Raw genomic sequence first — 13,344 nt, 5'->3', positions numbered from 1 at the left:
TCAATAGATATCTGCAGATGTGAAGGCTTACCAGGACACGCAGGCCTTTTAGAGAAGAGCTTCGATATGGTTTACATTTCAGCCTCAGTATTTGTAAACAGAACAAAATCCGGAGGGAAGAAGCCTGAGAAGATAAGCCTTTAGGTAAATAGTTTCAGAGGCACCAGAAGCTGCTTCCCGGGATGGGCCAGTAAGGCTTAACAATGGGGAGGTTGGGTGCAGTTGGAGAGTAGGGTGGGAAGGAGAAGTGGAATAGACCAGGATTTTAGATCAGTACTAATTAAGTTTTAAAATGTATTAAAATCACCTGGGGATCTTGTTAAGTACCGCTTCTGATTCATAGGTCTGTGCTGGGGGGTCTAACATTTGGCATTTCTAACAAGCTCCCAGGTGACATTGATGCTGCTGGTCTGTGGACCACACTTTGAATAGCAACATTCTCTGGTAGGAAAGCATTATACATCCCTCCAAAAAGAGCAGTGAAGACAGAACTACAAACAAACAATTCCCTCCCCAAAATACAGAGAGTGGCCAGTGCTTTGTTTTTATTCTTATCAAGTTAGGTGTCTTAGAAACTGTATCTTAACATAAACCACCTTGAAAAAATGCTGGTAAGATTCATTTATTTGCTCAACAAATAAATCTACTAAGTGCCAGGGCTTGTTTCAAATTTTTAGGGTACAGTAGTGAGCAGCCTGCCCTTGAGGAGTTTATATTCCAGTGTGGGAAGACAGACTCATAAACACTTAAAGATATACACAAGCAAAAAAAAAAAAAAGGAATGAAATTGCTTCAAGTTGCGATAAATGCCAAAGAAAATAAAACAGGGCTATGAGTCAGAGAGTGGCTTGGGAAGAAGGGCTTTTGGAGACGGCTGAGAAGTAGCCAGTCAAGAAAAGTTCTAGGGGGAGAGTGTCCATTTGAGGGAGAGCAACAACTATGGTAAGCAACTAGGGTTTTATTCTATTTGTGATGGAGTTTACAGGGTTTTAAGCAGGAGAGTGATATGAATAGTTAAAAAGATCATTCTGATCAATTTAAATATCATCAGTAGTGGCACAACCAGCCATTTTGTGCCTCCTAGAATTTGGAGGACACAGTGTCACTTATGAAATTGTCTTGCTGGGACACAGCTGGTTGCAGTCTTCACTCTGTCACTTGCATGTGCTGTGACCTTAGCTAAGTTTTCTCACCTGTGCAGTGGGCTTGCTAACAGCCTCCACTTCATAGGTTCCTATAGAAATGTAGCACCATGCCTGGCGTTTAACAGATGCTTAATAAGTGTTGGCTTCCATGTTCCTGGCCTTGTCTGTTTTCCTCTATCTGAGTTGTACTCATTCTTCTGGGCCTATCTTAGACCTGCCCTTTCACTCTGTGGAATTCACCACGAGGCCCACCAGTTATACGTGGCTTCTCACTTCTCAGATGGTGGGGCAGCCGGGCAGAGGCGCTCCTGACCTCCCAGACGTGGCTGCTGCTGGGCAGAGGCGCTCCTCACTTCCCAGACGTTGTGGGGGCAGGGCGGAGGTGCTCCTCACTTCCCAGATAGAGCTCCCAGAGCAGGGCAGAGGCGCTCCTCACTTCCCAGATAGAGCTCCCAGAGCAGGGCAGAGGCACTCCTCACTTCCCAGATAGAGCTCCCAGAGCAGGGCAGAGGCGCTCCTCACTTCCCAGATAGAGCTCCCAGAGCAGGGCAGAGGCGTTCCTCACTTCACAGACGGTGGGATTGGGCAGAGGCGCTCCTCACTTCCCAGATGGTGCAGGGGCAGGGCAGAGGTGCTCCTCACTTCCCAGATAGTGCTCCCAGAGCAGGGCAGAGGCGCTCCTCACTTCCCAGATGGTGGGATTGGGCAGAGGCACTCCTCAATTCCCAGATGGCGACATTGCCGGGCAGAGGTGTTCCTCACTTCCCAGATGGTACGTGGGCAGGGCAGAGGCATTCCTCGCTTCCCAGATGGTGGGGTGGCCAGGCCGAGGCGCTTCTCTCTCACTTACCAGACAGTTGGGCTCCAGGCAGAGGCGCTCCTCACTTCCCAGAGGGTAGGCCTGCCCGACAGAGGCGCTCCTGACCTCCCAGATGCGCGGCTGCTGGGCTGGGGCCTCCTTACTTCCCAGATGGTGCCGTGGCCGGGCAGAGGTGCTCTTCACTTCCCAGATTGTGAAGCGGCCGGGCAGAGGCGCTCCTCACTTCCCAGGCGGTGGGGTGGAGGGTGGTGGGGAGTGCCGGCAGAGGTGCTCCTCACCTCCCAGATGGGGCGGTGGCCAGGCAGAGGCCCTCCTCTCTTCCCAGACGGTGGGGCGGCTGGGCAGAGGCGCTCCTCACTTCCCAGACTGTGAGGCGGCTGGGCAGAGGTGCTCCTCACTTCCCAGATGGTGCAGGGACCAGGCAGAGATGCTCCTCAGGTCTCGATCTCTTGACCTCCTGATCCACCCGCCTGGGCCTCCCAAAGTGCTGGATTACAGGCGTGAGCCACCACGCCTGCCCTGCCGTGTCTTCTTTCTCCTCCTAAGCAGCTGTTTTTGTCTCCTGGATTTTGATGTTCTACTTGACACCCTCATGTTCTTACGCATGTTGCCCTGCTGGAGGCATCCTTCTCTTTGGGCAGCCTGACCCACCAACAGTGCCTCAGGAGATAGACAGGGAAGCTTAGCCGGTGGGGGCCCCTCATCTCTATCCCACCTCAGTTGCAGGGGAGCGGTCGGTTGCAGCTGCAGCGGTGGCCCTGACAGCTTTCTTTTGCGGGACCCATGGCCGACAGCTCTGGGGGGAGAAGAGCTACTTGATGCAAGAGCTGCAGGATCCCTGGGCTGCATGTCCTCCCCCACCATCAGCAGGCCTGGAGAGCTGGGCAGGTGGTCTTTACCCAGCACCTTCAAGGCCGCCTTCTCTGGCCACAGGGAGCAGCCCGGAACTGGTGCAGGGAGCACTGATGGAACTGGGTCAGGCTTCCCAAAGGGAAGGATGCCTCCAGCAGGGCTGTGTGAACTGGCGACTCCATGGCCCTTGGAGTAGAAACTCACTGCATGCACCTGGGCCTTGTCAGTCTGGTTCTTTTCTGTCAAGCTCTTCAGACGGACACTTCCCTCCATGGGCCTGGGATTATACCAGGAGGAAGTGAGGTTTCCCTGAGTCTCCAGGGGCCTGGAGGTGGAGGCTGCTTCCCCATTGCTACAGGGGCCCCTTTTATTGTCTTCCTGCCCCTGGGTCTCTACCTGGTCTTTCACCTGTGTTGCTTCTTTGGGCTCTTCTGTCCTCACCTCCATCTTCGGGAGCCTGGCTGGGATCACCTGCTCATCTAATGAAGGAAGTCGGAGGTTAAACTTGCCTCTGAGAGGAGGGATCCTTACGGGGCTGAGGTGTCGAAACATCATGGAGTTGCAAGCAGACAGCACGGGTTTCTTCCTTGACTGGGGGCTCCAGATCACAGAAGGCAGGACCCTCAGTGGGGTGCCTGTGTTCTGAGGGAGAGGACACAGCCTCACAGGGGCGCGGTCCCGCCTGGCTGGAAAAGAAGGCCCAACATGTTTCCGAGGGTTGAAGAGGAATCGGAAACAGCCCAAGGTTGCCGGGGCAGGCACAGGTGCAGGAGCCACAGGGTGAGCCTGGCCAGCTGGGAGGGCCTCACGGACAAGACGAGCAGGTTGCCGATACCGTGGCTGGGACCTGCCGGGGAAGCCGGAACAACTTACTCTTAGACCAAAACGTTGACACTGGAGTTGCAGGGACCTGCGGCTGAAGCAGTAACAACATACGCTTATACGAGGATGTTGCCGACGGCATAGCCAGGACATGCGGTGGAACCAGGAACGAAATATGCTTAGAAGAGAATGTTGGTGATGGCGTGGCTGGGAGCTGCGGCCGGAGCAGGAACAACTTACTCTTAGACCAGAACGTTGACACTGGAGTTGCAGGGACCTGCGTCCGAAGCAGTAACAACATACGCTTATATGAGAATGTTGCCGATGGTGTAGCCGGAACCTGCGGCGGAACCAGGAACAATATACGCTTAGTGAGTTGCCCATTTTGAGTGAGTTGTGCACAGACAAAACTAAGGGTCAGAAGCGGAGAGGATACTCCTAAGTCACCCACATCTCTGTGGCCGGGTGTGCACTGGGCACCTGGGAGATTATGACATCACCATGGGGCTGGTGACAGAGCCAGGGTGTGGACGAATGAGCAGGAGCCTAGCAAGGGTGCCTACAAGAGGAGTCAAAGGGCAAAAGGCGAGGCCCCTCCACCGGTCCAGCTGGACTCTCTAGCCTCAGGGACATCCCGCTCCTGGGGGCAGGTGTGTGGCCCTGGATGGCCCCCCCCATGGTGCTGTGGAGGGTGCGGGGCTGATCTGCCAGAGCCCTTCCCGCCTGGCATCTGGCCCAGGCACTGGCTGACACCCAGTGGCCCTGTCTTGGCCAGCCCTGTCCCCCGGGTTACAAGGCAAGAACCTGGAAGCAGAGCGCAGGACCAGCCAGATCCCGCCAGGCTCCCCTGGGGCCTCTCCAGTGCCTCTGTGCCGCCTGGAGCCAGGCCCGCCTTCTCCATGGCCTCCGTGGCCTTGAGGGCCACCAGGCTCGCTGCGCAGGCTTCCAAGGAGAGGACGGGGTGCCCTGAGCTGACTGGATGCTGCCCCTTACCACATCCCTTCCTGGCAGGCAGAGTCTCCACTTCTTTTTACAAATTTGCCTGAGACCGTTCCTTAGATCATCCAGGTGGTCATGGTCCAGCCAGGCTTTGAACCCAGGTTGTGCGATTCCACAGCTGGTGCTCTGGCCTGTGTGCCTCCTGATCATGGATACAGCATGTATTCTTATTTTTTCCTGTAGTCCGGGGGTACTTAGCATGGTGGCATGTCTGTAATAAGCACATGCACACCTAGAAGGAGGTCTTCACTTCAACATATAAGTTGACCGTGGCCCACTCTGGGCTCCAGTCCTCTGCAAAGATGTAGGGCAGGAACTACCAGTTGCCAGCCCAGCACCATTCCACATTGCTCTTCTAATGGAGACTTTCAGCCCAGATGTTCTTTCTCGTCTGGTGGGTTCTCTCTCGTCTCATCCAAGTATGTAAAGATTATGTTCTAGATCAGCTTTCGTGTATCCTAAAAGAAATTCGCCAGTGGATTATACCATATAGATAGAAGTCAGTTTCTCTGGTCTTCCTAGAATGTGTCTAGAAAGCAAGTACATTATTTACAAGTTAATAGTGGATCAACGTATTGGATTAAAATATGACCAACGTAATTTGGTCATTGTGAGCATGCCAGCTCGGTCCACTCTTCACCACACTTTATGATACCCTAAATATAACTCTAGATTTTCTTATGCCCAAGAGAAGGACATACTCTTGGGTGTCTGGACTAGGGAAACAGGTATGAAAAACCATTCGGCCAGTCTACATCTTTTTAGTGGAGAATTGAAACCATCTATATTCAAATATATTATTAAAAGACAAAAATAAGAAATAGTCTTGCTGAATGTAATTAAGGCTTTAGATCTAGCATCTAGTTTATAAGAAACACAGGAGTTAGCAGAACGAGTTAAAAGTCCATCATGAGAAAGTACACTGATAAATCCGGAAGATGGGATCACTGGCTTCCTTTTCACCAAATTCGTAGCATGAAAACAAAGGAGGTGCTTAAGAGTAGAAGAGAGTTAAGAGGGCCGGGCGCGGTGGCTCACGCCTGTAATCCCAGCACTTTGGAAGGCCGAGACGGGCGGATCACGAGGTGAGGAGATTGAAACCATCCTGGCTAACATGGTGAAACCCCGTCTCTACTAAAAATACAAAAAATTAGGCGGGCGCCTGTAGTCCCAGCTACTCTGGAGGCTGAGGCAGGAGAATGGCGTGAACCCCGGGGGGCGGAGCCTGCAGTGAGCCAATATGGCGCCACTGCACTCCAGCCTGGGCGACAGCGAGACTCTGTCTCAAAAAAAAAAAAAAAAAGAAGAGAGTTAAGAGATATAACTATCAAATGTATGCAACATGTGGATCTTAATTGGCTCGTGGTTCCAATACACCATCTGTAAGAGACATTTTGGGACAACTGGAAACATTTTAGGATGGAAACAAGGCCTTAGGAATTATTTTAATTATGTCACATGTCATAATGGCATTGTGGTTAAGGAGAAGAATGTTCTTATTTTTTAAGGATGAATATTGAATAAGTTAGGAGTGAAAACTCATGATGTTTGAATTTCCTAATGATTTGCTTCTAATGAATAGAATATAGCAAAAGGGGTGGAATGTCACTGTTATGGTTTGGCTGTGTCGCTACCCAAATCTCACCTTGAATTGTAATAATCCCTACAGGTCAAGGATGAAGGCAGGTGGAGATAATTGAATCATGGGGGTGGTGTCTTCCATATTGTTCTTGTGGTAGTGAATAAGCCTCATAAGATTTGATGGTTTATAAATGGGAGTTCCCCTGCACAAACCCTCTTGCTTGCCACCACGTAAGACATGACTTCGCTCCTCATTCACCTTCTGCCATGATTATGAGGCCTCCCTATCTATATGGAACTGTGAGTCAATTAAACCTCTTTCATTTATAAATTACCCAGTCTCAGGTATGTCTTTATTAGCAGTGTGAGAACAGGCTAATACAGTCACCTCTGAGATTAGGTTATAAAAGGCTGTGACTTCCATCTTGCTGTCATTTTCTTTCAGGCTCTTTCCACTTGCTTACTCTGAGGAAGCAAGTTGCCATGCCATGAACTGCCCTATGTAGAGATCCAAGGGACTGAGGGCAGCTTCCTGGCCAACAGCCCCAAATTCTGCCAATGACCATGGGGTGAGCTTAGAAGCAGATCCCTCTCCAGTCAGCCTAGAAATGACTACAGTGCTGGCCAACGTCTGATTGTAGTCTACATACTCTGTGACCTTTCAGGGTCTCTAAACCATACCTGGATTCCTGATCCACAGATACCATGAGATAGTAAATGTGTGTTGTAAGCTGCTAAGTTTCAGGGTGATTTGCTATGCAGCAATAGATAACGAATATAACATTATATAGGTAGCTAACTTAACTAATCTACTATTAAGGGGCATTAGGTTATTTCTAGGACTTTGCTATTGAAAAGAATGCTACAATGCACATCTATTAGTCCTGTTATATTTTAAGGAAATTATTTTTAAGTTACACTTAAAAATTTATGATTTTTAGAATTAACAAATTGCCCATTGCAGAGGTGGAGAACACTCTTTTTTTATTTTATTTTTTTTTGAGATGGAGTCTTGCTCTATCACCCAGGCTGGAATGCAGTGGAGCTATCTTGGCTCACCGCAACCTTCGCCTCCCAGATTCAAGTCACTTTTCTGTGTCAGCCTCCCGAGAGGCTGGGATTATAGGCACGCACCATCACACCCGGCTAATTTTTGTATTTTTAGTAGAGACAGGGTTTCGCCACATTGGCCAGGCTGGTCTTGAACTCCTGACCTCAAGTGATATGATTGTCTTGGCCTCCCAAAGTGATTACAGGTATGAGCCACCACACGTGGCCCCAGAGGTGGAGAACACTTTTGCAAATACCGGCTACTACCAATTTTTTCATCATTCGATAGATGAAAAAAATTCTCATTGATCTTTTAATGTATATTTCATTGATTATGAAATAAATTGGGTATAATTCATTTGCTTGTCATTTCCTTTAAATTTTCTAAAACGGCCTGTGTCTTTTCACCATATTTCTTTCTTTTTCCTTTTATTCTCATTCTCTTTCTTTCTTCTTTATTTTGACTGTTCTTTTATTTTTCTTCAGCAAACACTTTTTTTAAAAACAAGTTGTTTATCTTTGTAAATGGAAATAATGCCTTAATCTGGCAAATGTGTGGAGAACATTTTTCTCCCAGTTTAGAATTTATCTTTGGACTTTGTTTATGGATTTCTTAATTTTTTCATATATATATATTTTATTTTTATATGGTTAAACTTTTAACTTTTCTTCCTTATAACTTCTGAGTTTTACATAATTTCTAAAAAGATGTTCTTACTCAAAGATGCTGCCAATGAGAATGATGATGGTGATGCCAGAGGGAGGAAGAGAGGAAGAGGATGATAAATCCTTGCTTTATATAATATATTATGTGTCAGTTACTGTTCTATGAACTTTGTGCATATTTCACTTAATCCCTGAATTACCCTGTAAGGGAAGTACCATTATAACCCCAACTGACAAACGAGGAAACTGAGGTCTAGAGAGAAGTAAGTTAACTTGTCTAGATTTTAGAGGCCGTGCTCTTTACCACCATGCACTTGCAAAGGCTGTTTTTGATGCTGTTCCTCGTGGGTTTTATGCCAACACAGAGCACTTTGGTCTTTGTGACCACAAAGCCAACTCCATTTCTTGGGTGCCAGGGGTAATTATAATGCTTTTTCATGACCAAAGAAGTCTTTTATTGCATAGAAAAATGGAGCCATAAATGATTTAGCACACACAAGGAGGCAGAAATGGAAATCGTTGCTGAAAACCAGCTCTTATCTGAGCGATGAATTGGGGCTGGAACAAGAAGCGTGGCCTTTCAGAATTGCTCACATCCTATACCAATTAACTGTTTGGGGAAGCCGACAATGGCTTCCTGATGTGGAAATCACTTTGAAACATGTAGGCTGGTAGTTAAAGCCATTAGTTCCTCTTGGGCTTCAAGGACAACTACAAAGAAAATATTTTGTAAATTGTGTAAGAAGCATGGATTTGGCAACCCCTGGGTTAGCCCGAACTGGTCAGGCAATTGCTTTTAACACTATTTCCTAAATGGACTAATACCTGGTGGGGAGAGAGAAATAAACCTCACTTCAGAAAGACAACTTAGGGCTTCTTAAAAGCTGCAGGTCTCTCTGCCTCAGACAACCACTGAAAGAAGAGCTAGGCTCTTGGACAAAGAGTTTTCATTTCAGTCCCAAGATCGAGGGGATGCAAATAAGCCCAGCACTTCTTGCCTGACCTTTCCTTGTTGAAAAGCTCCTGCATCATTCTCAGCAAACTATGGCAAGGATAAAAAACCAAACACCACATGTTCTCACTCATAGGCGGGAATTGAACAATGAGAACACATGGACACAGGGTGGGGAACATCACACACCAGGGCCTGTCGTGGGGCAGGGGGAGGGGGGAGGGATAGCATTAGGAGAAATACCTAATGTAAATGACGAGTTAATGGGTGCAGCACACCAACACGGCACATGTATACATATGTAACAAACCTGCACGTTGTGCACATGTACCCTAGAACTTAAAGTATAATAATTAAAAAAAAAAAAAAGCTCCTGCAGAAAGCCCAGAAGGACACCCAGGCAGGCATTTCTACATGCCTTGAAGTCATATTGAAAGCTGAGATACAAAGAGCAAGAGAATAGGAGGCAAGTCGAAGTCACTAACTGGAAAATTGCTTTATCTCGAGTTCTCAGGGGCCTATGGCTCTTAACCAGTGGCAGCGAATACGAAATATAGTTGAGCACTCACCGGAAATGTTCCAGTCGGGACTAATTTTCTTTCTTTCTCTGCTTGCTCTTGTGAAGCAAGGTTATAAATTTTCTCTTCTTTTTGTGAGGAAGCTTGCTAGTGTGAAAAGGCAGTGTGGCAAGAATGAGGAGGTGTTGGCTATAGTCTTGGCACTGCGCTTTAACTACTTTAATGTCCTGGACACAGCTGCTTTGAATCACACCTACACTGAGCTGTTAAGACCCTGGGTTTGAGAGCTGACTTTCTTACCCTTTGATTCCCTCATCTTTAAAATGGGAATAAAAATAGCAGCTCCCTCAAAGAGCTGTCATGAGGGTTCCACGAGAGGCCATGTGCAAACCATTTACAAAGCTCTTGGCATGTTTCAGCTCAGGGTGAATGGTGCCCTCCAGAGTTGTGCAGAGGATCAGTTCTGGCCTGTCACATACTGCAATGGTCTAGGTCAGGATTCTCCAGAGAAACAGAACTGACAGAATAGATATAAATGGAGATAGATCTATCTCTAGGTCGATCTCTGTATCTATCTATCATCTATCTATCATCTATCTATCTATCTATCTATCATCTATCTAGTCTATCTATATCTCTATCTGTCTATCTATTATATTGATGGAGAGAGAGAGAGAGAAAGTGAGACTTTAAAGAATTGGCTCATGTGACTGTGGGGGCTGAGAAGTCCAAAATCTGCATGGCAGATGAGCAGGCTGGCACCCCAGGGAAGAACTGGCATTGCAGCTAGAGTCTAATAGCAGTCTGAAGACAGAACTCCTTCTTTCTTTGGGGACATCCATCTTTTTCTCTTAAGACCTTCAATTGACAGGACGAGGCCCACCGACATGATGGAGGGTAATATGCTTTCCTCAAAGAGTACCGATTCAAATGTTAATCACATCTAAAAAATGCCTTCACAGCAACATCTAGACTGGTGTTTGACCCAAAACTGGATACTATGGCTTATTCAAGTTGACACGTAAAGTTAACCATTACCCATAGTAAGTGTTCTTCTATGGTCTAAATGTTCATGTCCCCGCAGTATTTGTATGTTGAAATACTTACTCCCTGAGGTGATGAGATTAGAAGATGGGGTTTCTGGAAGGTGATTAAGTCATAGGGGTAGAGCCCTCACGAATGGGATTAATGACCTTTTGAATGATGCTTGAAAGAGACCTCTCATTCCTGCCGTGTGAGGTTAGAATGAGAAGACAGCTGTCTATGAGAAAGCAGGCCCTCACCTGACATTGACTGTGCTGACACATTGATCTTGGACTTTCCAGCCTCCAGAGCTGTGAGAAATAAATTTCTACTTTGTGTTTTTCTTTTTTTTTTGGAGACGGAGCCCAGGCTGGAGTGCAGCGGCGTGATCTCGGCCCACTGCAACCTCTGCCTCCCGGGTTCAAGTGATTCTCCTGCCTCAGCCTCCTGAGTAGCTGGGATTACAGGTGCCTGCCACCACGCCTGGATGATTTCTGTATTTTTAGTAGAGACGGGGTTTCACCATGTTGGTCAGGCTGGTCTTGAACTCCTGACCTTGTGATCCACCCATCTCGGCCTCTCAAAGTGCTGGGGTTACAGGCGTGAGCCACAGCACCTGGCCAATTCCTATTGTTTATAAGCCACCCTATCTTATTATAGTAGCCTGAACAGACTACGGCATGGTCAAAAAAGGTAGTTAATATTCTTCTTATGATACAGTTATTATTTCTGTTGTTGCTGATCTATCCATATGCCCTTTTAGGTCCCTTTTAGTCTTGATATCTTCTGTTGAACAACATGCATCTGCATTTAGGGAAAGGAAACAGAAAGAACTGAAGTATTGTGCAAGCAAATGGAATCTGAGAAGGATATAAACAGGAAAATCCAGTTTTCTCAACGCTTCGTCATGGAGTTGAGATGAAAGTTGGGCCAACACCTTCTCCATAATAACCTTTCCCAAACTAAAACACAGATTATATGTAGCATTTATGTATTACATAAACTTCAAATAGCTAAGAGATATTGAGTACTTATTATATACCAACCAGTGTTCTGAATGTTTTAATCAACACAATGAGCTTCACAGCAACCATACGATGCGGGTGCCGGTGCCAATATGTTCCATCTCACTGATGAGGAAGGTGAGTCCAGGGAGTGTAGGGATCTTGTCCAAAGTCATACCACTAGGGAGGAGGGGGACCAAAATAAGCCACTGTGTCCTGTTCTAGAGCCTGTAGGTCTTGACCACACGTCCAGCATGCAAAAAATTGTAGTGCAAAAGCAATGGGATGAGGGACATTGCCACTGCCTAGAGACTCCACTGCTGTGTGGCAAGAACACTGTAAAGGTGAGTCTCTCTAGTGTGCATAAAGGTCTCTTGGAGAGCCTGTTAAAAACGTGGATTCTCAGGTCCCACCCCTAGAGAGACTGATTAAGGCTGGGGTATGTCCAGGATCCACCTGGGATCCCACTAAGTTTCCTGCTTTTGCCCTGGTCATGCTGGGGCTCAGAAGGCTCTCAGAGGTGCATCCATTCTGTGGAATTGTGAAGCTGAGCAATAAGCACTGAAGAAATATCCTGGCTCACTAAGAAAGATGAAGACAGCACTGCTACCAAGTATGCCCATGGAAGTTTCTATACCTAATAATGGCTCATGTACTAAAAGTCTGTCGTAAGAGAGGTCTTATGAGCCTTGACAAAGTCATGAGAGACATCCAGAATTCAGTGTACCATCACCTAGCACTATAAGAATTCTATGTCCTAGGAAGTATGTGTAAGAATGCAGAATTCTTGTCAAGTTCAAAAGTCTTTGGATCAAAGCAGAAAGAGATTTGTATACAACAGCCACATACAAAATCAATCAAGCAATAAAATGGCTGCAGACTTTTGAATGTAGACAGAAAAATTAGGCAATACATGGAATATGAATCCAGGAACGTGGCCTACGGGAACATCCCTCGCTTGAAGTTAAGGGGCACTGACGTAAAGTCCAGTGTGGCTTGTGGGGGATTTGGACAGACCAGCATCTGGTCCTTACGTGTTTGCAGAAGGGGGAGTAGACAGAATAACGGCCTCCCAAGGATATCCATGTCCTCATCTCCAAAACCTGTGTACATGCCTTTACATTACCTTACATGGCAAAAGAGACTTTGCAGATGTGATTAAGTTAATGACCTTGAGATGGGAAGATGATCCTGGGGTACCCGGCAGGCCCAGTGGAATCACGAGGGTCCTTACAAGAGAAAGACAAATGAGTAAAAGCCAGAAAAAGGTGACATGATGATGGAAACAGAGGTCACAGAGAGAGGGAAATTTGAAGATACTATACTTCTGGCTTTGCAGATAGAGGAAGGGGTTATCAGTCAAAGAATGCAGGCAGACTTTAGAAGCTGGGAAGGGCAAGAAAACAGATTCTCCACCAAGAACCTCCAGAGGGAACGCAGCCCTGCTGATCCATTTTAAATATCTGCCCTCCAAAACTGTAAGATAATAAATATGTGTTGTTTAAAGACACATAGATTTGAAGTAATCTGCTGCAACAACATAGGAAACCAATATAGAAGGCTTCCCTCAAATTTACATGGGATGATATCATAGTTTCCTTTGTTGGAGTAAAAAGAATTTCCCTGGTTGTCTTCCACCCCAGACCTGTGCCCAAGGTAACCTCTGGCTCTACAATAGGTATATGAGCACAGAACTTTTATTCATGCCAAGAGTGAGATCTGAGACATAAAAATCTTCAAAGACATCAGAAACATTAAGAAGAATATGTTAGAACTTAGTAGTTTATATTGTCATGATGTTAAAAATTTGAACTTTTAGAGTGGCAGCTTATAATGCCAGTTTAAAACGTGTCATTGAGTACTTGATTTAGATTTGTGATTTTAAGTCAAAACTATACTACATTAATTTTCT

General features: G+C 46.5%; 1 protein-coding gene across 1 annotated transcript; it reads right to left on the bottom strand.

Moving 5' to 3' along the window:
* Window positions 1–2,443: 2,443 nt before the first annotated feature.
* On the bottom strand, window positions 2,444–4,023 carry LOC100581302 (putative UPF0607 protein ENSP00000382826). Its single transcript, XM_012502142.2, has 2 exons — window positions 3,980–4,023; window positions 2,444–3,664 (listed from the first exon to the last, which is right to left on the bottom strand). The coding sequence occupies exons 1-2, from the start codon at window positions 4,021–4,023 to the stop codon at window positions 2,458–2,460; spliced, it is 1,251 nt and encodes a 416-aa protein (XP_012357596.2). The 3' UTR covers window positions 2,444–2,457.
* Window positions 4,024–13,344: the final 9,321 nt, after the last annotated feature.

This window comes from Nomascus leucogenys, chromosome 21 (genome assembly GCF_006542625.1).
Source record: "Nomascus leucogenys isolate Asia chromosome 21, Asia_NLE_v1, whole genome shotgun sequence".
Lineage (NCBI taxonomy): Eukaryota > Metazoa > Chordata > Mammalia > Primates > Hylobatidae > Nomascus > Nomascus leucogenys.
The sequence above is the reverse complement of the archived record's forward strand: the minus strand, read 5'-3'. Positions and strand labels throughout refer to the sequence as shown.

What these genes read in the sequence shown, in the direction of transcription:
- LOC100581302 (XM_012502142.2), bottom strand. Translation starts at nt 4,023, where the DNA reads ATGGGCAACTCACTAAGCGTATATTGTTCCTGGTTCCGCCGCAG. An exon ending in TGTTCCTGGTTCCGCCGCAG is followed by an intron (nt 3,665 to 3,979) that starts GTTCCGGCTACA and finishes CTTCCCCGGCAG; the next exon opens with GTCCCAGCCACGGTATCGGC.